The following is a 25,288-nucleotide window of genomic DNA, read 5'->3' as shown; positions in this document are numbered from 1 at the left end:
ATAATCAGAACTGCATCAAAGATGAGCATCTGAATTTCTCCTAATAATACTGATAACTCTAGCATAAATTATGCTATTAACTATCTTCTCTCCCAGGAACATGCCTTATTCATCAGTAAAAAAAAAAAAAAAAAAAAAAATCTTTATGTCAACTTAGTAAAATTCAATTTTTGTGGAAAAATGGATAGTTTTTTTGTAATCTTATCATTTTTACCCAGGTGACATGTAAAAGACAGTCTTCAGAAGTGTAACTGACCTTTATTCCTGATGGGAAGAGTAGTGGCAACATTCGCAGGTGGTTTGTCGGGCTCCTGAGGTGGGACAACCATGGGCAGTGCTTGAACTGGGACACGAGGAGCCTAAGACAAAGGAAACTGATTATGTTTCTGCTTTTCCCACGCACTCCATAATTTAAATTAAGAGTAAGTTATAAAGACTTCTTCAAAATATTTGTAATATGGCATTAATCTCAGACATTGACATATTTACTTAAAATATGTTGGCACCAAATTATTTTCCATAACATTTTTTTTTCCCATAACATTTTTTTAATGGACTTTGAATTTGAATGGCTATTCTGGCCATAGTAAATAAGCAAATCAAAATCACATCAATCTACAATCTGAATGTTATACCAGATTACAACTTTAACCATTTCAAATTAAATAGCTGTAAGAGAACTACATGTAACAAAAAATAGTCAAATCTAGTTTAAATTGAAACCATGAGCCAAAGAGGGATAAGAAGATATAAAATACTTTAGTTTTGAATCTTACCCTATTTAAATCGTGGGATGGAGGGGTTAACTGAGTGACATCTGGTGGAGGGGCTGAAAGCAAGTTATTAGGATAGTCCAAAAGATAGCAAACAACACTTGTATGGCCACCTTTCGCTGCTTCTATCAACATAGTTGAGCCATCCTAAGAGTGGATATGGAAGGAGAAAAAATATATTATAAAAATAAGTTAACTTCCAGAACCATTTAGGAAGATAAAGCCAATAGGCCCCAGACATATTCAAATCTTAGGTAAAGAACATTTTCCTCTAATAAAACAGAAAAATATGAATATGCTTAAAATGCCATTATAAATAGAACTGGTAGATGATATCTTCTAATGTTCAAGAGAAAGAATTAATTCACAATGCTACCGGAAACATTTGAATTACATACTTTTAAACGATGAGTAGGATCTGCCCCATGAGCCAAAAGTAGTTCCACCACTGCCAGATGACCCCCTGCACAGGCCAGGGACAGTACAGTGTGGTCATTATTAGCTGTGGTTCTATTCACGTTAGCTCCTGAAACAGACAAGACATAGAAAATCATGTCAGTAGACTGCTATTTCTTAAGTTACGGTAAATTTCAAAATCATAAAGAGTAGAGAGAATAACATAATGAAAACCCACATGCTCCTTATCCAGCTTCAGTGATCATAAAGACACAATCCCATTTCACATAAACCCTTATCAATTCTCCTCTCCCAACATGAATTACTCTAAAACAAATCCCAGACAAACATGACATAATTTCATCAATAAACATTTCAGTAAGCACTGGCAGAAGGCTAAATGTATACATTACTTCTAATATAATCACTGTTCAAAAAAGAAAAACCTAAAAGTTTATCTCCATGTTAAATTCTTCCATTAAAGAAAAAATGATTAAAAAGCAATAAAAATAAATCACATTGCCTCCTATGAGTTAACTACATAGACAATTAACAAGGAATAGAAAGTAATATTACTACCAAATAGAAAGTAATACTACTATTGATTTCTTTCACTGGGAAGTATCTGAGAATGAAAACGGGTACACCATGCCCTCAATACGAATTCACCTCTGACTTAAAGCACTGTGCTTGGCAATGTGGGAAATGGAAATAAAACAGCAGGAAGAAAATGGAACCAGAGAGAGATTTATCAAAGAGAGAGAATGGTGATTAGGTAAATAATTCCGTTCTTGAGAATACTATGGTATAAACATACAAGTGTTCAAATTGCCTAAAATAATTTGACCAAGGTTATTTCTAATTTATTTTCTTTTCCTATAAACAATTACAAACTTGAGATTTCTTCAGTATTTATGCTAAGAAGGAAATAGTATATATTGTCTTTTTAATTACACATGGCTTGCACAGCCTTTCTTTTATGAATGTTGAAACAAACAAAATCTTTCATCTTCTGTACTTAAGAATGAGGAAATCTGCATAAAAACTGTTGCAAATTGGGGCGCCTGGGTGGTTCAGTGGGTTAAAGCCTCTGCCTTCGGCTCAGGTCATGATCCCAGGGTCCTGGGATTGAGCCCCACATCGGGCTCTCTGCTCGGCAGGAAGCCTGCTTCCTCCTCTCTCTCTGCCTACTTGTGATCTCTGTCTGTCAAATAAATAAATAAAATCTTTAAAAAAAATCATTAAAAAAAAAAAACTGTTTCAAGTTGAGCTTATGTAGTGAACACCTAACAAATAACTTAAAGGAAGTAATAAGATGCTACTTTTGTCATTTAAAATGGTTTTTGATATTCAAAGTGGAATTACTGACCATAGATGAAATCCTCCAAGCATTTTGGCATTTTTTTCACATTTCAATTTTGAATATTTTTGTGCTGTATTTATGACCATTTCTATATTTTACAAAGAAGGAAACTTAGGCCCAAGGAAATGTAAAGTAGAACAGTGACCTGCCCTTAAGTATCTCAGTGGCATAAACATAAAAATACAGGTTTCAAGATATATTATTAAATAAACAGAACAGATTTTAGGTTATCTAAACCCTCAAAGATTTACATAGAGAAATTTTTCTTTATACAAGGCTCGTATTCAGTATCACAATTCCTCCTACTTTGGAAATGTTCTATGCATTGCAGGATATTTATCAACTCACAAAATCTCAGTAGCACTCCTCCACTAGTGATACCCTCAAAACGTCCTTTACCTCTCAATCTCTAAACAACCCAGGGCAGGGAATAGACATCTTTGGGGGAAAAACTACTGCTTTACACAAACCTACCTTTACTAATTAAGAACTGAACAGTACAAACATGACCAGCTCTTGCAGCTTTCATTAAAGGAGTCCTTCCACCTTCAGATTCATGTTCCTATTAAAAAAAAACATAATTTAATTGCTAGTGAATAGTTGTTCTTTTACATGAATATCAAAAGGAAAAGAGTTGGACTAATTTCTGAATCTTAATATATTAAATATCATGCTTTGAAACAAATTAAGGAATACATCTTTAAATTTTAAAAATCCCAAATTAGAAACATGTTCTACAGATATAATTTAAGAACTGAAGTTATATTCATGTGATTCTGACGCCCTCATCTAAATCTATCTGGGTAATTTTTCCTTCTCTCCCAAAGGGCTGTGTAACTTGAACAGTGAATGGCGCTCTAACCCAGCCCTCTCCAGTCAGCATAATCAGCATTTTCCTTATCCACTCCAAGTGATCTTCCTTTTGTTAGTCTGTAGCCTACCTATAGGAATTTCTGCAGTACGTCATTTCCTTCTTTATTGACTTTCCATTAACTCCATGTTACCTTATATGAAAACATCAGAGTTAATGATCTAATATCCAGAAAACCACCAATTATAAGGTGTTACTAGAGATTTCAGGGTCTCAAAAGGATGGAGAATCTACGGCATTCTTGTGATTGCTGAGAAATTGAGAACACTATTAGAGAAATTTTCAGATCTTAGAATATAAAGGTCAGAAAAAAAACAGTTTATAAAGCATTTATATATATGTATATATATATACATATATATATACACACATTCACATCTGATTAATAACTTGATTTTTCTCTTAAGCCACACACTAAGTTATTTGAATTGCAATGAACTAATAAACAAGGTTACATTGCTGTATGTTTCACAACTACTGTGGTAAGCACTGGAAATATAGTTCTTAAGTTGAATAAATTCAAAATCTAATTTAGAAGAAATATGCACACAACTAACAAGAGTATAACATGTGTCATAACTGCTTCGAGAACTGTACCAACACATGCAAGACACAACAGTAATCCCATTTCCAGTTTCACGCTTTCCTTCCATAAATGAGGAAAGAGAAATGAAACAAAGTTTACAAAACTGATCAATGGAGTCTTTTCTTGCTTGCATGTATGAAGTTTTGTCATAAACTAGGATCTTTTACAGGAATACAAATCTGTTTGTTAATCTCAGCCCCATGAAAATATGGTTACTTAAGTTTTAACTACCTTTCCATGTCTCACTTCTACTCCCTCACATGCTAAACTGGGAGAGTATTATCCCCATACATGTTTGCTTTTGCTTCCCTACCTCTCAGGCTGTGCTCATATCTCTTTCCTCAAAACAGTGCCCTATCTACCTTTTTTAAACCTTACCCAACCCAAAATACAGTATTCTCAGATGACTTCGTGACCTCTCCTGAGCTTCTCTACTGTCTGTACTTTATCTCTTTATAAATATCTATCATACAATGACTTCAGTATTACATCCTTTCAACAGAATTATAAATTATATGAGTGAAAAGACTACTTATTAAATACTTACCTTCCAAAAATACCTAAGTACCTAAGAAAAAATTAATTTGTACTAAAACATTAAAGATAAAATTTCCCTTTTATTATGGAGAACAAGGGGAAATAGATTGGCTAACCCTGCTATCAAGAAGAATAATAACAGAACCCAAACAATGTGGAAAGAAAATATGCCCAAAGAGAAAAAAAATGGTAAAAAGGCCAACAAAAAATTAGAAGAAACACTTTTGCCTGTAATCTCCTAGAGTTTTAAATTAATTTCTTGTCTTGGTTTTAAGTATTAGAATTTAAAAAGTGACCTAGCTTACCAGATCTGCTCCTGCCTGAAGTAGGACATCTGCTACATCAGTGTGACCATTTTCACAGGCATACGTTAGTGCTGTATCCCCTGTTGCTGTTGTAGCATGAACATTAGCTCCTGTGGTGGTATTAAACAATACAGAGACTTAATAAAAGAACCATAAGACATACATGCTGGACATAGAATTTTTCTTTTTAAAGATTTTATTTATTTAATTTGACAGAGATCTCAAGTAGGCAGAGAGGCAGGCAGAGAGAGAGGAGGAAGCAGGGTCCCCGCTGAGCAGAGAGCCCGATGTGGGGCTCGATCCCAAGACTCAATCCCAGGACCCTGGGATCACAACCTGAGCTGAAGGCAGAGGCTTTAACCCACTGAGCCACCCAGGCACCCCGGGACATAGAAATTTCTTCTACATAAGTCACATCTCCTCAAATAGCCCTATCCACTTCTAGAAACAGAGAATATTATCAGCATTTTAAAAGCAAGAAAAAAACATAAATAATTACTGCTTGAAATTAAAGCTATAGATACTTCAAACTTCATAAGGTAAGTTATTTATGCAGAATACACACAACAGTTGACCCCATTTTTAACATATTTTAAATACATATTCAGTGTGTAAGAAAAAAATTATTTGCATTGTAACATTTTTATTTAAATAAATCATGTACAAACTCCTCCCAAATGCAAACATGCCTACCTGCAGCTAATAAGTATTTAACTAATTCCAAATGACCTTCTTGAGCAGCTTCCATTAAAGGGGTAGAACAACCTAGTTCAATATCAGCTCCTGCCTTTATTAGAAAGTCTGCCACTTCCAGAAAGCCTCCACAGCAAGCCAGAGTCAAGGCAGTTTCTTGAGTTTCTTCTGTCTGTGCATTGATATTGGCTCCTAGAACAAAAATTCTAATTATTTTAAGAAAGTCATTAACTTATTTCAATAAGCAAAACATGTTTCCTAATAACTATACTTCAAAAATGAACATGTGCATTATTTTACGATTTATTTTCCTAAATAATAAAATGCTTCTCCCCTACTCAAAGAGGTAATTACAAATAAAGAAAATTATTAAAAATATACCCACGAGTCCATATCTGATGCACAGAGCTTCAGGAAGATTTATTCAGCCAGAAGGTACAAACCGGGTGATAAAAGAACTTATTTAGAAAAATAAATGACACTCCCTTGTTATAAAGATTCAAAATTAATGATGTTGATGATGATGATGATGTTAGCTAACATTTAATACACTATTACTGTTTGCCAGGCAATATTTGAAAGCATTTTACATGTTCTTATTGGCTCCATTTCACAGCTAAGGAAATTGAGGTTCATTAACTTGCCCAAGGCCACAACAACATTATTATTATCAGTACTACCACCATTCACCATAGAATACTTCTTATATTTAAGTTTGTTATCTGTAGGGTTGTTGTGAACATTTATATATATTATATATAAAGATTTTTGAACGTTATTTGTCATAGAGTGCACAGGTTAGGAATTTGCCTAAAGTTACAAAATCAGCAAGCACTGGAGCTGTGATTCAAATGTAAAAAGTATACTACAAAATCTCTGCACTTAAAGTTCTAGCCAATACAGTTTTTAAAAAATGTGCCACTCTTCTTAAATTTGTCCAAACAAAAACTTTACTACTAAAAGAGATTATAAAACTTGGCTACATATACAGAGAGGTAGGAGATTACTTCTGAAGGTACCTTACTTTAAAAAAAAAATTTTAATATATTATGTTAGTCACCATACAGTACAGCAGTTTTTGATGTAGTGTTCCATGACTCATTGTTTGCGTGTAACACCCAGTGCCCCATGCAATCCATGCCTTCCTTAATACCCATCACCAGGCTCACCCCTCCCCCTACCCTCCTCCCTTCTAAAACCCTATTTGTTTCCCAGAGTCCATAGTCTTTCATGGTTCATCTCCCACTCCGATTCCCCCACCCCCTATATTTTTCCCTTCCTTTTAATGTCCTCTATGCTATTCCTTATGTTCCACAAATAAATAAAACCATACGAAAATTTACTTTCTCTGCTTGACTTATTTTACTTAGCATAATCTCCTCTAGTCCCATCCATGTGGAGGCAGAAGCTGGATATTAAACCTTCTGATCACTGAGTAATATTCCTTTGCGTGTACGGACCACATCCTCTTTATCTATTCATCTGTTGAAGGGCATCTCAGCTCTTTCCACAGTTTGGCTACTGTGGACATTACTGCTATGAACATTGGGGTACATATGCTGCTTCTTTTCACTACATCTGTATCTTTGGGTAAATACTCAGTAGTGCATTTGCTGGATCAGAGAGTAGCTCCATTTTTAATTTTTTGAGGAACCTCCACACCACACTGTTCTCCAAAGTTGCTGTAGCAACTTGCATTCCCACCAATAGTATAAGAGGTTCCCCTTTCTCCAACACTTGTTGTTTCTTGCCTTGTCAAATTTTCCCATTCTAACTAGTGTAAGGTGGTATCTCAATGTGGTTTTGATTTGCATTCCCCTCATGGCTAATGGTGATGACATTTTTTTCATGCGTCTGTTAGCCATTTGTATGTCTTCATTGGAGAAATGTCTGTTCATGTCTTCTGCCCATCTTCTGAGTTGATTATTGTTTTGGGGGGTGTTGAGTTTGAGAAGTTCTTTATACCTCTTGGCTATCAGCCTTTTGTCTGTTAAACTAAAGGTTCCTTAATAATGCAAAATAAATGTGTCACTTTTCCCAAGCATAAAGTCCACTGTGTGTTGACTCCTTGACAGCTTCTTACAAATGCATTCTTGCATTCTCATCACGTCTCATCACATCCATCCTTATGGGAGGACTACCCCATTTTGTTTCATGAAACACTAGATACCTTAACTATTTATTAATAAGTTTTTATCCCCAAGAGGAATTCTCTCAATATATTACTCTGAGAAATGCTAAATCTCTTATATGCCCCTACATAATCTACCACCCTAACTCATCCCCAATTCTGTCTCTACTCACAAAGCGTGCGATATCTGAAAGCTTAATATTAAAGAAGTCTATCTGGTTTTGTTTTGCACAGCTCAGAAGCTATTTTCAAAGCAAATACCTTTTCATTCATTTTTGTGACAACATCTCATTACAAATCTACTAGAAAGATGAAACACATAAACCCAATTTTATAATATTGCAACCTTTTATTTTAAATATTTGTGCTTTAGTGTTTTCACTGGTATGGTTACCTTGGCCTAGAAGTAATGCCACCATTTCTTCATGTCCTTCACGAGCTGCTTCCATCAGTGGTGTATAACCTTCATCATTGACCTCTTCCAGGCTAGCTCCTCTTTCAATGAGTAAAGCCGCAAGTTCCACATGACCACCACATGCAGCCAAAGTCAATGGTGACTCAAATGAATCAGCAGGCATGTTCACTTGGGCACCACTGTCAAGAAGTAACCTAGCTACTTCAACATGGCCATCCTAATTACAATGCAATTAAAAAAATTAAATCAGCACCATTAAAAGAAATATTAAAAATGTGAACACTTCTCAATTACTATACAACGAAGGTTTACCAATCTCCATTCAAATAAGAATTAATCTACATTTAACTGTTGAGAAAGCAAGTATTAAATGAGACCATCTATCTATATGTCTGTGGCATAGACCATGAAACAGAGATTGAGGCTATGAAACTTGTAGAACAATAATACCTCCCTTCAATCAAGAGGCTTATTAACCTTTGGGAGAAAAAAGACATTAAGTACATGTAACAAAAGACTATTATGAAACAACACCAGCACTGCACAATATATACTTAAATGCTACATGGATAAAGCTTAGAAAGGGAAAACAGTATTTGTGTAGAAACCTTAAGGAGAAGCAAACTTTTGATTAGATAGAAAAAGAAAAATCCAATACTTTTTGGAGACGGCAGAGAATTTAGATAATGTGTTAGGGGAAAGGAAACAAAATTTGTACACAGTACTTCCCTTTTGTTGTTCAACATTCAAACGCCAGTGAAAATTAAAGGAAAAAAGAATATTCTCTTACTATCTTCTGTCTCCTTTGCTAGTCTCCCTTTCCCACAACTTTCCTAACCATAGGCAACCCCAAGGCTCTCTTTTTTCGCCTTTAATGTGATTTTTCCTAGTCTGTATTACCTTACAGACATTTCATCTTCTTCTGAACATGTCACACCCATTTTTACCTCTGTACTTGCCACACTGCACAACTTTAATGCCCTATTACAATGGTTACTTTGTGTTCCTTGGGCTCAGAATTTTCTCCCTCCATCATTAACTCCTGTATTTCCTTTAAAATCCACCTTAAAATCCCAATCTCTTGGCAAGCTTCAAAATGTCTGGCCACTACCAGTATCTTTCATCTACTTATAACACAGTTCTCTAGTGGTTGTCACAAGGATGTTTTAAGTTCCTTAGCATGGGAATGTTATTGATGTGTCTTAAATACATGACATTATTTAAGGCTCACAACAACCTAAGAGAAGGATATTACCCTAATTTTAACAGATGAGAACTTAAGACCCTCAAAACTCCTGTTTCTGCAAAGGATCATTTATTAAGGCAAAAACTGGCATGGCTAATTCAATTCTTAACTAACTATCTGGTATTTTTAAAAATTAGTAATTAAAATTGAACATCCTTTCATTGAGAGAAGAAACTTAAATTCATTTGGGGCCTTTTTCTATCTTTGGCATATTTTTCTCAAAATCAGCCTATAATGTCATTCTGATTCATTTCTGTGCCACAAATCACAGACTAAGATACAGAAGTTTAAGTAAGAATACTATTATTACCTGTTCCTAAGTATAAACCCTAAAAACAGTTCTTAAAAAGGAAATTAAGGGCTCAGAAAAGACCATACACAGAGGGGGAATTATGTTACACAAATAATAGTCTAATTTCCAAATTTTCATTTTTCATTCAAATTTAAATGATCAGTTTGATGAACATGCTCTGCTTAGCATTATCCCTAATTAACTTTTAATGCAATTAAAAATTTAAATTAAAAACTAAAAATTAAAAAGTTGCTCTTTGTGCCAACTGTGTAATACCAGCATAGTTATGTGAGAATGAGAAAATAAAAGTAGTGCTGTAAAGCTCCAGAAAGGACCTTTAATAGAAAGAAGTTAACACTATACAACTGGCTCTGAATGCTATTGATAATTCAGATAGCTGAGGCTCTGCTCTATAATAATAAATCTATGATAAACAAATCTTTGAACTCAAGGAAAAGACACTAGCGTTGTCTCTATGAACTATATATAGATATATTTCATGTATGTATTTCACCAGTCTTACCATGCAAGCCTCCATTAGAGCAGTGTGCATTTCATCTGTTTTATGCTCTTGATCTGCGCCTGCTTCCAAAAGAAATCGCACCATCTCTAGATGTCCTAAACCAAAAATGTGTAAGATTACTTTAAAATATTTTATTATTCCAAAAAATGTAAGAAAAAATTTATAATACTTTGAGAATTTATATTTAACTTATAGTAATACATTTATAAGCATAATACTAAAGTCAGCTGCAAACCACCCTCAACTGTAACACATAAATTATAAAGTGATACTTGTAATTCTACTCCTTATACTACAATCCTTGCTGCAAGTGAGTAAAGATGCCATTAAAATCCAAAATCCAGAATATGCCCTCTACCACCTTTTAAGAGCTAGGGCATGTTACATTTATTTATGCTACAGAACAAATTAACTTTCATGAATTAGTAGCCTGGGATAATAATGACTGAAGTTATTTCTAAGAGGAAATGCATTTTAAGTTTCAATTACTAACTCATAAAGTTTTTAAGAATAATCTGTTTATAAATTGGGATTATACATATATATATATCTGAAACCACCTCATTTAGTTTATACTTATTCACCTATTTAGAAATAAACATACATGCACATACATATATACAATACTCATATATTTATATTTATGCAGTTTCAAATAAACCATAAGCTTCAGTTCAAATAAAGACACCTTATTAGTAGTTAAAAAGACAAGATGTTTTTTAGGATTTCAGACACTATGTAAGAAACAGTAGAAAAATGACTAATTTTTTCCAACTTTATTTGGAAGGAATTGCAATCAATTCTCAATCAATTAGGACTAAGGGGAAGCAGTGGACGGTAAACTCATAAACAACGAAAACTTCAATAAGTAACTGTAACATCTGCTGAATCTTGTTTTTGCTAACTACCTACCTCCCTTTCCTCTCAGTCTTTTTCCCTTCCCAAAGAGCCACATCAAGTTCAGTCTCAGCCTGAGTTCTAGCCCTTCCCCATCTCCTCCTTGTCAATCTATATCCTAGAAGACCTCACCCGAAATAGAGGAAAGGGAGAGGGTCCATGGATCCTTGTAAGTAGCAGAGATGTTCTCCACCAGCTCAGTTCTATATCCAGCTTCTAATTAAAGCCTGCAAGCCCCAACCTCAGACGCCCCTTGGAAAGCAGGGTGGGGCTACAAGCAAAGGAGAGAGGGAAGAGTAGTTATATGTAGCCCCATCTCAAAGCTCTTCTGGCCAGCTGGGACCCAATAGTAAAATACAGCCAGTTCCAGGTTCAAAAGTACTTGTGAAAAGGGGAGAGAGCCACCCAATCAATTAGCTTGCCTGGAGAGGCTGTCCCAAGGCTTTAATTCCGCTCCTCCCAATGAAGATAAGCCTCTGCTAATTACCAAACAGTACTGGGGAAGTAAGGGACCTCAGCTGTGTTTCCTAACCATCCTTAATCTGAGACTCTGTTAACACCAGACAACCGAAAGCAGTTTAGATAGAGCATATTTTCACATTTAACTTAAATTGTAGTCATTTATGTTATTCTAACCATGTTTTTAAAGGAAATTATCAGGGGACCTCATATTCCAACCTTGGTCACTATGAGATAGAACGGAACAAAACACCACCAGAGCCACAACTAGGGTGTGGCGATCAAAGCCTTAGTTGTATAATTTAAGAAGGTATTCCCTCACAAACTTGGTGGGGGAAGTGATTCAGCCATTGAGAGTGAGTGCCGGCTTAAATTCTGTACCTTAACTTGTAAGAGTTTTTACTTGATGCCTCAAGGTCAAAAATTTACCACTTATTTTATTATATAAACATGACAGCAGCAGATGGTATGAAAACACTGAACTGAATGGCTATGCAAACATAAAATTTACCTTTTAAAAAAGTTCCTTGGTTTATAGCCATTTATCTGTCAAAAAGGTAGTCTGAGAAGCATGTGGTAGCTCTGAGGTTATCTTTTTAGAACCTAGAATCTAGAGCATTTACTAGCTGAAGAATAAGCAACTTTCCAGACAATTGTCTTGCCCTCGCAAAGGATGGCATTTTTCGGTATTACCAATATTTTCAGGTTGACTAACATCATTTAAAATATAATATACCCCTTTTGTACAGTTAGGTATGTACAGGTAGGTGTTTTTATCAATTTCAACCAGCTCTTCCTTCTAACTTTATTAAATGTGTTGATGATATTCCAACATTGTTCTTTAAGAATCCAAACTCTCCTCACACCACATTTCATTTCTCAAATCTCCACCTATCTCTTCAGTTTTTCTCCTTCTTAGTGTCATGTGAAATAGCTTAAGCACCTTCTTGTTAATAGAAGCTACTTTTACTATATTTACTTTTAACCTTACAGGTTAAATACTTCTGGAATCAAGAGGATTCTTTCGTGTGAACCACACAAAATATTCTGACACAAAACCCATGAAAAATTACAGTGCATAATTAAAATTAACCATTTCTGATAAAACAACTGAACCATTTAACAATCATTTTTCACTGACAATATATTTATAATATTAAGTCTATATTTCAAACTTTACATATTAAACTCTGAAACACTTTAAACTTTTAAGTTAATTACATATAATATTCTATTACCACCTCTTAATTAACTTTTTAATTTAAAAACTGTATTACGTAAAGTAACAGTCATATCATGTATTTAAAACTTCATTTTAAAAAAATGTTTTATGCCGTACCTTTGTAACAAGCTAATGTAAGTGCACTCTCTTTAAATTCATTGGAATGCGTATTAATGCCAGCCCCATTTTCTAGCAGCAATCTGGCTACTTCCACATGTCCAGCACTTCCAGCTTCCATAAGCGGAGTATGACCATTTTCATTATGGTCCTCAATACTAGCACCGGATTCCAAGAGCACCTTTACAACATCTACATAGCCTCCAGCACAAGCATATGTAAGTGCTGTATTGCCTATTTTAATAGAGAAAAACAAAAAAATATTTTATATTTTTAATTATCATGTTCAATTAGCCAGCATATAATACATCATTAATTCTTGATGTTGTGTTCAACAATTCACTAGTTGTGTATAACACCCAGTGCTCATTATTCCACACACACCCTCCTTGATACCCACCACCTGGTTACCCCATACCTCCACCCCTCCCTTCTGTAAACCTCAGTTTGGCTCATGGAGTCTAGAGTCCCTCACGGTTTGTCTCCCTCTCTGATTTCTTCCCATTCAAGGAAAAGCAAAAAGATATTAACATAAAATACTAAAATAAAAAGAGCCTAATTTATCATCAAGAAGAAAACTAAAATGGGAGATGGTAATTTTTTTTTCTTAAGATTTTATTTATTTGTCAAAGAGAGAGAAGCACAAGCAGGGAGAGTAGCAGGCAGAGGGAGAGGGAGAAGCAGGTTCCACACTGAGCTGGGAGCCCATTGAGATGTCAGACTCTAGATCCCAGGATGCTGGGATCATGACCTGAGCCACAGGCAGATGGGGAGACTATAATCTTAATACATTTAGATAATACATATAATTCCTTTCCCATTGCCTTTTATCTCACTGAAATCAACTCCCAGCTCTTTTCCATTTATTATCAGTGTCAAATATATGTTGAAAAGAAATTCACTTGCCATAACTGTACAGTTATAAAAGAACTGAGCAATTCTAAAATTTAAACTTTTCATAGGAGGAAAAAAGTTATGTTCATTCTAACTTTAGAGAAAAGTTTCACATGCTTTATTTTTTGTGATTATTCATCATACGTAGATATATCTCATACTGCCCCTTTAATCATACATAATTGTTTTCACTGCAACTTCAAACACCAGCTAACTATCAAAGCTAAAGTAATTTGAAAAATGTTCCTCTGGATGATAAAAATCTTTCACATTACAAGAGGGAAAAAATTAATATTCTGGGTAAAATAAGGGTTTCTAAAACTCCTTCAAACCAGAAACTGTAAGCTCCTAGAAATTATTAAAAATATTTAACAAATTTGGGGCATCTGGGTGGCTCAGTTGGTTAAGCATCTGCCTTCAGCTCAGGTGATCCTGGGGTGTCCTAGGATCCAGCCTCACATTGGGCTCTGCTCAGCACGGAGTCTATTTCTCCCTTTCCCTCTGCCCTTCTCCCACTGCCCCTCCCACTGCTCCTTCTCACTCTCTCTCAAATAAATAAATAAAATCTTTAAAAATAAAATATTTAACAAATTTTAAAGTCTTACATGATGAAGATGCACAAAATATATTTTCATAATATTTTATAACTTTCATATAAACCCACCTATGCCCAAGTTTGAAAAAATATATAAAAGTTAAAAAAAATAAAAGTTTAAACTAACGTCATGTCCCCCTTGTGGGACACAATGTTTTCATAATACTTTGTTGTTCTATAGGCCACAATTTAGTATCAGTAGACAATGACAGACCTGCCTTTCATTCCACAGCCCTCTTGTTCTACCTATCTTCCCTTCCATTCTCCCCTGAGAAATAGCAAATCTGGGTTGGAGCACTGTAGCCCATTTCTAAGAGGGTAGTCCTTCTAACTGAGCAAGCATTTAATTTAATCTAAAAGAACTTTAAAAGACCAAGTGATCATCCTCACACAACAAAGAGGAAAAATTTTATTCAAAATATATTCTATACATTAAACCTTATGCAAATATGCAGCACTTTGTAGTCAGAGAATTGCCAGAGCTTTATAAGCGAAGACTGTCATGTGCAATAATTATTACCAAAGGGTCTTCTTATTTAATGAAACTGAAAAAGAAATATGCATAACCTGTTGAAGACTGTGCATTGACATCGGCTTTATGAGCTAGCAGCAACTTCACAATTTTGACATGTCCTCCATTAGCAGCGGCCATTAAAGGTGTAATGTCACCTTTGATTCCCCTATCTTCCACATTTGCATGCATTGCCAACAAAACCTTATGAAAGAAAAAGGTTAAATGATATTAGAAAATGATATATTCATAACATATGGGACATACTTCCACTAACACCCACCTAGTCATTTACAGTAAAAGAGCCAACAACCACAAAGTGTATCTAACAAAACTATTGTTGAAATGAACCTAATGGTTGAGTTTTATTATATTCCTAATAAGTAGGCCAGATTAAAAAACAAAAACAACCCGTGTGATTATTATCATACGAACCTGTGCAAGCTCATAGTATCCAGCAGAACAAGCTAAACAAAGGAGGCTCTCCCCTTCCTCAGTGTGCTCATTTACACTTCGCCCTTCAATGAGTAACTTTCGCACAGCATTTACATCTCCTTCTGAACAGGCTTCTGCCAAACTGCGGCTATTGGGGAAGAACATTATAGTATCAGGATAATATAAAAATATGAAAAATTACACAGCATACTGGCTTTTGAGGTTAAAAATCCCAACTCTGAACACTTCTAAAGAGTCTCAACTGGATAAAATCCATCCTAAGAAAAACAGTAAATCCAGTGCTATTAATATTCTCATTCAAATATAAGTCAATTCTTACATCATCCTCTTGAAGGTCCTGTCACTTCTGGTACTAAAGGCATCCATAGTACCCATCCATGGGTACTAAAGGCATTCTGGTACTAAAGGCATCTTTTCCGTATCTCTATTATTACTACCACCCTGATTCAAGAACATCACGTTTAGCCCAGATTATGACAGTCTCCTGCATAGCCTTCCTGCTGTTACCTTTGTTTTCCTTCAGACTCAACAAGGCAGTCAATGAGATCTTATTTAAAGGAAAGCAGATCATCATGTCACTCCTCTGCCCAGAATCCTCCATCTGGCCTCTAATCTCAGTCACACTAAAAGCCAAGTACCTATGAGATCTTTCCAGTGATAGGGTACCACAGTCCTACTTTTTAACTCTCTGGTTTCATCATCTACTATTCTCACTCTTACTCTTGCCACATTGATTGAATATATAAAAATATATAAAATAGCTAAATATATATAAAAGAGCTATTATAAATGCACATCGTGTATTCTATAGCTGCCTTTCATAAAAAATGCTAACTTAAGCAACTCCAAGATGTACATATTTGCTGTCCCTCTGCCAAGAAAGCTTCTCTGTCAGACACAGCTCACCCTCTTACCAACTTCAGGTGTTTGCTAAACAGCCACCTTTTAATTGTGGATTTTCCCCACTACTCTCTTAAAAACGCACTGCTCTCCAACCCTAAACAGTGCCCTAACACCTCCCCACTCAATTTTTCCCCATAGTTATTATCATTGTGTGTCATGCTATATATTACTCATACTGTTTAATTGTATTATCTCCTTACCAAAGTCAGTCTTGAATAGCACTTAGTATGCTTGTCTTATAATTTCCCATTTTTTAGGACACTGACAGTCCCCAGACCCAGTGTTCTCCATTACCTTTAAACAAATTTAAGACAAATCTTTCCCACAAGATACGCCATTATAAGAACATACCTTTTCTCTCTTTCAAGTGGGCTCTTACTCTTTTTCTCTTCCTGAGGCACATACATACACTCCTCTACTACTATCCCATTTAGATTTGCATTCTATTTCCTTATGTGTGTGCTAGCTTTAAAACAAGCTTACCAGAACTACTGTAACAACAGTTGGAATTCTGAACTCAAGAGCACAGTGTACATTAGATCCGCATGTGGCACCACACTTAACTAATATAAAATCTAACATAGAGAAGAAGAAGAAGAAGAAGAAAAAGGGGGGGGGGCGCGCCTGGGTGGCTCAGTGGTTTGGGCTGCTGCCTTCGGCTCGGGTCATGATCTCAGGGTCCTGGGATCGAGCCCCGCATCGGGCTCTCTGCTCTGCAGGAAGCCTGCTTCTCTCTCTCTCTCTCTGCCTGCCTCTATGCCTACTTGTGATCTCTGTCTGTCAAATAAATAAGTAAAATCTTAAAAGAAAAAAAAAAATCACTGCACTCCACTATCTCTCTCAAGTTTTGCTGAATAAATGACTGTCACAAACATGCTCTACTATTCTTCTAGTATATTCAATGCCAAAGAATCTGTAACTTCTTCTTTTTCTATTCTATTTCCTGTTTGAACTAGCTTTAATATACTCCTGAAGGCGTTTTTAACTTTCTTTCTTGCCAGTCTCAGGAGGCACCACATTTAAGAGTATCACTAATACTACAGGGTAGTAAAACTGATCATTAATCAAGAAACAGAAGTTGAAGTTAACTGAAGGAGGGTCAATCCTTGAGAAGAATAGTAAATTAATTAAAACACAAAAATCTAGACAAATGAAGATGAACTCAGAGCCAAGAGAAACAGTAAATTCATATTCTTGTTAACACTATACAACCGCTCTTTCATGCTCTTTAAAGATGTCACACAAAAACACTATTATATAAAAGATAATCCTTAAATTCTATTTTTTAAATTCTCTAAACCCATATATAAAATATTCCCATTTTCTCAACTGTTTAAAGGCAACTGCTAAAATAAATAACATGGCTTCATTTCAGTTAGAGGAAAACAAGTCTCTGAGGAAGCAAAAAAGGTAATTTATATTAATTTATATTAATAATTAATATTAATAATTATTTTCAATTTGCTTTCTTGGAACCTATACCCATTTTTCAGGTACTATCCATAACTGTTTTTTTTTTTAATATGAAATGGTCTAAGATTATCAGAAAAACTTAAAAAAGCAAAGTCACAAAATATAAACTGAGTCCTTACTAACTATAAAGTACTATGTAAAAGGAATTGTAGGGCATACAAACATTAAGTATGTGGGACTCACATTCAAATTATGGGAACTAAATCTATGACATTTTTGAACGTTCATAGAACAAGCAACAAAAAATAAACCTTGCTCTTTAAAATGGTAACTATACACATGAACTAGAAAATGGCGTACCTAATAAGAAAGCATCTACTTCTTTGTCACCAAAACATTAAAATAAAACAAAATCTAAGGAGTCAAAAGGTCTTAACTTGCAGTCACTGATGTCCCAGGTCTGCCACTTGCCAGCTATTTGATCTCAATTAAATTATTCACTTCTCTTCCGGTTTTCAGAATAAAAGTTAAGTAAAACAAAATTCACTGCCTTAAGGCTTTTTGTGAGTAAAATCAAGATATTACGTATAAAGGAGTTACCTCCATGCCAAGCACAAAATAAAGGCTCAGCGAACATTAGCTATTAAGAAAACGTTTTTATACTGATCACAGAGAAAATGTACTTACTTGTCCGACTGCCCTGCATTCGCTGTGCTTTCAGCTCTCATACGGGTAAGTGCAGCAGCAGCTTCATCCAACGCACAACTAACAGATGATGTCAACCTCCGAAGCACTTCAGGGTCTGCAAAGGCTTTACCATCAGCCGTAGATAATTTTCCTATTCCTATTATATGATTTTCACACCAATATGGATACACCCAAAAGGAGAAACAAAGCAAAAGTCAAGTTACTTAATTCTATTTATCTTAATGAACAATCTTTAAATGTCACACTTCATGTATATACTGTTCATTTGGAATCTTCTGGAAAATCGCTGTTCTCCAATTCTGTAATAAACTTGTTCCTCCCATGTGGTCTAGAAGTGCCTGACCCCATAACTCTCTGGTACCAGAAATGTGTCTCTGGCCTACGCTGGGACAACTAGGAGTCCCCAGCCAGAGTTTTGTCATAGGTTTGGAAGAACCTCTATGTTCAAAGGTAACTGAATTGCTAAGATGTGAGTCATGAGCTTATGGCCAGTTTCATGATCATACAGACAAACAGACTAGCCAAAATAAGTCAATATAAAGGAGGGCAGAGTAGAGAAACAGAAAGTAGTTCTGATAAAAGTTATTTTTGACTCATTGAGACCAGTAGCGCCAGAAGCCAGAATTATCCCCATTATTTTTGGTAGATGCCCACTTTTGTTTAAGACTGTTTAGGTGGCCTACTCCACTTGTGATCAAATATGGTCAAATAAGACATTACAGGCCATATAAAAGATAATAATGAGTACCTATTCATTTCAAATTACGTCTACAATTTATTACATGTTCTCAATAATATCTAAAAAACATCCAGAACAGCTAAAGAATAAAAATTCGTAAGTAGAACCGGTTAATAACTATCTGCATGAAATGTATCTTATTGCTTTTCTGGATATCACTACAAAGCAAACTTATCTCTAACTTTAATTATTCTAACTCAGTGGTGCTGCCCATCAGTGGAGCTTTTCAAAAATATAGATGCTAAGCTCTTTTACATCTAAGGATGTAACTCAGTAAGTAGGAGGTGGGGCCTAGGCATCTAAATATTTTTAAAGCACTAAGAAGAGTCTAATGCATAGCCAGGATTAAAACCTCTGCAGCAACTTGAAGATAAAATAATGCATATTATACATCCCTGTTACTTAGTAGGTGGTACATGGACAAAAAACACCGCTATCATTTAGGAGCTTGTTAGAACTGCAGAATCTTGGGGGTGCTCAGTTGGTTAAGCATCCGACTCTTGGTTTTGGCTCAGGTCATGATCGCAGGGTCATGATCTCAGGGTCATTAGGTCAAGTCCTCAAACCCATGTTGAGGCCCCACGTCAGCGTGCCATGTGGGATCCACTCTTGAAGCAGAGTCTGCCTGAGATTCTTCGCTCCTACACACCTTGCTCCTCCTTCTGCTCCTGTGCACACATGCATTCTCTCTCAAATAAATAAAGAAATAAATAGATAGATAAACAAAATCTTAAAAAATAAAAAGAACTGCAGAATCTCGGGCCCTAAGATTTTCTGATCCAAAACCTGATTTTTTAAAAAAGATCCCCAAGCAATTCAGATGCACATTATAGATTAAGAGGTTATTATCGCAGGTTTTAAAACAAACTACTTAACTAAGACATCAATCCAAAAAAAAAAAAAAGAAAAACAAAGAAAAAAACACCCAAATGGTAAAAATAAATGTATCTGTACAAATTCCTTTTTACAGTGGAAGGGTTTAATAACATAATATAAGTTTGTGTTTAAACTTTATAAGTTTATAGCTGTTTGGTTCTTTTTCTGGGAAAATCCAAGATATCAAATACTGTATCTTATGGAACCAAAAATACATCTGGTAGAAAGCCTTAATGATTTTATATACAACAAATGTTCAGAGCAGTCAGTTGGTATCTGTTACAATAAGGATGTGCAAAGAATAAAGACAGTCTCAGTCTGATGAAAATGATTTTAATTTGTGTCACTAATATTAAAAACCAACCACAGTCTGAATCTGCTATAGCAGTATTTATTCAATAAGATATCTGTGGTTAGTTAAGTATCCTAACACTATGCAAACCAAGGTCTCAGGTGCATTTTCACATGAAAGAATGAGCTCCAATTGTTTAGCCAATCCAGATCAGCATTCAACAACTATTTGTCAATGACAGCAACAGAACTAGGTAAGAAAATGTATCTGGATTAGTAAAAAGTAATCACTGCCTTAAAAAGAAAGAACATCAAAAACAAAATATTCCATATTAAATTTTTATAAGCTTCTCATATCTCCATAAGTAATGATAACTATTTTAGTAAAGATAATTAGTAACCTAAGACACATATGGTAATCCTAAAAATGAATAAACAGTGATATAAAATTAATTTATTCTAGTTACTCTGGATTATGATGATCCTTTTTAACTAGTCTTATCCAGTTATTAGGTTTTAATGAAGACCAAAAACAGAAAAGATACGTGATGATCAGATTATTCTTTCCCAAGTCTAACATTTAATCAATTGAACAGAACCATGTACTTTGTGACCAAAAATGTCCTAGTGAAACATTAGAGGCTATATAAATGATAGAAGAGAGTGCATTAAAAAATTACCTAGATTTCAGATTTTAAGATTACCTTTCCCTTTTTTTCCTCTTAGAACTTACTCAACTTAATTCTTCTTTATGAAGACAAAGTTTAGAGAAGATGTAACTGACTTAACAGAACAAACAGAAACAGGGATAACAAAGAGAAACAAGGTGACCAGCCCAAGAGGGCTCAGAAATGGTAGGTACCAGAAACAGGGGTGAGGCTTGGATCAGAAAACAGAGAGACTAGCTGAAGCCTGAGAGAAGTAGTCAGACACTTGAAGACTCCATTCCCAAACTGCACAGACAGATGATTATTCTCTATAGAAACCAAACCAGAAAGGACTAGGATTAGTAGTTATTAGACAGAGAGGAGAAAGAGAGGATATACTAAAGGGAAATAAGGATTAAGTGAATATATGCATGAAAAACAGTAAGATCCTCAACCACTCCCACTCGAAGCTCCCAAAATACAGGTAGCCAGGTTTATCATTCACCAGATAAAAACTGGTAAATGTGTCTCTCGAGAAATTGCAAAGCCCCAGGGAAAAAAAAAAAATTAAAGATACTGACATCTGGATCTGGAGAATTCTCAAAGAAAGGGAAGGGTCTCTATCCAATCACTGTGTAATAGGAATTCTAAAATGTTACCAATTTTACCCAGCTCTGCTGTACTCACTCTATGTAATCCATGGGACTGGGAATTTGATAGCTTTTATCCCCATAATCAGGTTATGCTATATGGTACAGTTGACGTGAAGTCAGGAATATTATCTGGATGTGCCTGACCTTACCACATGAGCCTAGAAAAAAACAAAAGATTTCTGTGGCTAACTGGAGAAAAGAGATTCAAAGCATTTGAAGGATTCTACTGTGCTGGCATGAAGATGGAGGGAGCCACACACCACGGAATGCGGGCAACCTCGAGAAGGTAAGAGTAGTCCCCGCTGACACAGCACAGGAAATCAGGATCTCAGTCCTGTAACTACAAGGAACTGAATTCTGCTACCAACAATAAACCTGAAAGCATATTTTCTCCTATAACCCACAGATGAGAAATCAACTCAGGGGTTACTTTGATTGCAGCCCATGAGACCCCAGGCAAGAGAATCTAGCCATACTATGTGTCTAGATGTCTTATTTACAAAAACTAAGTGTATTGTGTCATGTCACTATGTTTATACTAAACTGTTAAACTGCAGTAGGAAAGTTATTATGTAATGTACATAACTTATAACATATAACATATAATAAATACTTCATGGTGAAACCCAACCAAAAAAAGGCACATGTACCTTCTATTTTAGCTTTTTATGACATTGCTAGTAACTACAAAAAAAGAACGGTTTCACCAGACATTTGAAGAAAATCTGAAATGTAAAGGATAGCCAAAAATATTCAAAATGTGAGCGAAATTTTAAAATGCTCCAAATTCTAATGTTATGGAGAAGGATGAGAAAAGAAAAGTTGCAGAGGTAAGAGAATACTATAAATAAGTGTGGTGTTAACTTTCTGAATTGCAACACCAGAAATTAGGAGATAATGGAGCAATAATTTCAAAAGTCTCAAAGAGATTTTTAAACTAGAATTCTATACCTTCAAAGTATCAAGTATGAGGATAGCATCAGAGGTATTTTCAGGCAGTCTCAAAAACTTTTACTTCCCAAGTACCTTTTCTCAGGGTACTTAAACCATGATCAATCTCTACACCATAAAAAGAGAAACCACCAGAGTAGTTCTGTGATACAAAGGAAATATAGACACCATGAATGACTATTCTTGCCAAACACAAAACAAGTCTGAATCTGGTATCTGGATCTGAATTCTGATTTACAGGAAATGCAACATACAGTGGTGCAACTAGCAAAACTGATAAAGGGGAACAAATGAATCAATTTCTTCAGAAAATGGGGGGAAGGGGGAAGGAAACTGTTATGATTAAAAGACAATTAAACTAAATAACATGAAAAATATAAAATTTTACATGCAAAAATATGTAAATATGAAACAGGTGAAGGGGATTAAAGAGAACACTTACCATGATGAGCACGGAGTATGTACAGAATTGCTGAATCACCTTATTGTACATGGAAACTAATATTACACAGTATTTTAACTACTGAAATAAAAATTAAAAACTTAGGGGTGCCTGGGTGGCTCAGTCGGTTAAGCATCAGACTCTTGGTTTTTGGCTCAGGACATGATCTCATGGGTGGTAAGATGGAGCTCCAAGGCAGGATCCCGCTCAGCGGGAAGTCTTCTAGAATATTCTCTCTGGCCCAGCCCCCACTCACACACACACCCGCTCTAAAATACATTTAAAAACCCTTAAAAATATTAAAAGCCTAATAAAAAAAAAAGCAAAACTTGTTTGGATCCTAATTTAAATAAACCAAGTAGAAAAAGAGCATTATAGCATGCCACCAACTCTCAATTTCACCACAGGTCATAAGCTCAGGGTTGTGAAATCAAACCCTATGTCAGGCTCTACACTGGGCGTAGAGCATGATTAGGATTCTCTCTCTCCTTCACCCTCTGCCCCCACTTTCTCTCTCCTTCTCTAAAAATAAATAAATAAGGAAGCAAGCGATCTTTAAAAAAAGACTTATGAAATAACTGGAGAAATATAAACACTGACAGGATACTTGACAATATTGAGGAATTACTACTATTTTTCTTTAGATATGCAATGGTATTATGTTTATTTTTTTAAGTTCTTGGGGTGTCTGGGTGGAGCAGCTAGTGAAGCAACCAACTCTTGGTTTCTACTCAGTTCGTGATCTCAAGGTGGGGAGATCAAGCTCCCTATGGGACTCAAGTTTCTCTCTCCCTCTGCCCACCATGTACTTGGTCTTACTCTCTCTTAATCTAAAAATAAATAAATAAATCTAAAAATAGTTCTTAATTTGGAGTATATACTGAGGTGTTCATTTATTTATTGAAGCTTTTATTTATTTTAGGGACAGATCACACAAGAGTGGGGAGGAGCACAGAGGGAGAGGGACAAGCAGACCGCAACGAGTGTAGAGCTCCACACCGGGCTTAATCCCAGGACCCTGAGATCATGACCGGAGTCGAAATTGAGTTAGATGTTCAGCCAACTGAGCTACCCAGGTGTCCCAATACGGAAGTATTTATATATGAAATTATATAATGTTTAGTTTGCTTTAAATTAACTTGGGGCGTGGGACATAAGCAGGGTGGTACTAAGTAAAGAGGAAACAAGGCTGTCCATACACTGATGGCTGTTAAAGCTGGATGATGGGTATTCCCCCTGGGCTTATGTGTTAACACTTTTCATTCTTAAAGAAAGGAAATAAGGGAGAAAGGGAGAGAAGTGAGAAGAAAGAAGATGAGGAAGGGAGGGAGGGAGGAAAGAGGCTAACTTGTTGGCTACTGTAGAGAAAACAGAAAAAAAAAAAGGGAATAAAGAAATGAGAAAATGAGGCAGCTATTAGCATCCTATGAAAAGAAACTCTACCTCCAAAAGTAATCCCTCTCAGCTGTAGTCCACTTTTCTGTAGCACTTTTCAACCTGGTTCTGCCTCTTGGAGACACAAAGGGGGGAAGAGGGAAAAAGCAGGCTCTCCACGGAACAGGGAACCCAATGTGGGGCACAATCCCAGGACCCCTAGGATCATGACCAGAGCCAACAGCCAACCAACCGACTGAGCCACCCAGGCGCCCCATATCTACTCTCCTAAACATATAGTTTCTTATACTCGAGGACTGGACCTTGCACATGCCCTACTATGTTTTCATTTGTACTTGGTCAAGATCCCTTCAATAATCCATTCTAGAATTAAACTTAGGATAGAAATCAAATTTAACCATGAGTCCTTTGAATTTTTAAAAGCTGTTTTACAAGATATTTATTGAAAAGATTACCAAATAGTATTAGTTTGGTCTTGTGCTATAATAAGGCAGCAGTTTACATGCATTGTATGTACACTATATAGGAAATCGGGTTTCTAAAAAATGAACAATTAATGTTCACAATGTATTTATTTCCAAAAGTTAAGAAAATATATGGATATTTAAAAAGATCAGAGATTAAGAGTTACTATTCTCTTATACTTTAGGCGTAATGATATATATGTATGTAATCTCTAATCAAAACACTGTTCTTATGGGGACAATATAATAATGATCCATTTTACAATAATACAATGATCCACTTTACAAGGTTTCAAGGTTTCAAGACTATGACAAAAAAGAGGGAAATTATATACAGTCAATTCTTATGATTCACGATCACTGGGAAAACTTAATTAATGAATACTGAACCATTGCTTCTAGGGAAAACACAGAACAAGTTTCCTATGAGCCTCGGGTCACAAAGCAATTGCATTAACCAAACACTGTCTTATGTATGTTTTTGTTTAAAGATGACCTTATTTAATATACAGTTGATTTATTAA

At 35.4% G+C, this 25,288-nt stretch overlaps 1 protein-coding gene across 7 annotated transcripts in view; it reads right to left on the bottom strand.

Moving 5' to 3' along the window:
• Nucleotides 1–25,288, bottom strand: part of ANKRD17 (ankyrin repeat domain 17) — a 160,251-nt gene that overhangs the window by 59,805 nt on the left and 75,158 nt on the right. For all 7 annotated transcript variants that reach the window (XM_082727716.1, XM_082727717.1, XM_082727720.1 and 4 more), the window contains exons 3-14: nt 18,286–18,442; nt 15,262–15,409; nt 14,883–15,030; nt 12,827–13,060; nt 10,132–10,226; nt 8,050–8,287; nt 5,525–5,716; nt 4,832–4,941; nt 3,007–3,094; nt 1,172–1,299; nt 777–920; nt 257–359 (exon numbers count right to left, since the gene is read on the bottom strand). In XM_082727716.1, coding sequence (XP_082583842.1) covers nt 257–359; nt 777–920; nt 1,172–1,299; nt 3,007–3,094; nt 4,832–4,941; nt 5,525–5,716; nt 8,050–8,287; nt 10,132–10,226; nt 12,827–13,060; nt 14,883–15,030; nt 15,262–15,409; nt 18,286–18,442 — 1,785 coding nt within the window. The remainder of the gene's footprint in view (nt 1–256; nt 360–776; nt 921–1,171; nt 1,300–3,006; nt 3,095–4,831; nt 4,942–5,524; nt 5,717–8,049; nt 8,288–10,131; nt 10,227–12,826; nt 13,061–14,882; nt 15,031–15,261; nt 15,410–18,285; nt 18,443–25,288) is intronic.

This window comes from Mustela nivalis (assembly GCF_964662115.1).
Source record: "Mustela nivalis genome assembly, chromosome: 4".
NCBI lineage: Eukaryota > Metazoa > Chordata > Mammalia > Carnivora > Mustelidae > Mustela > Mustela nivalis.
Note: the sequence above shows the minus strand (reverse complement) of the source record. Positions and strands in the feature narration are given on the sequence as shown.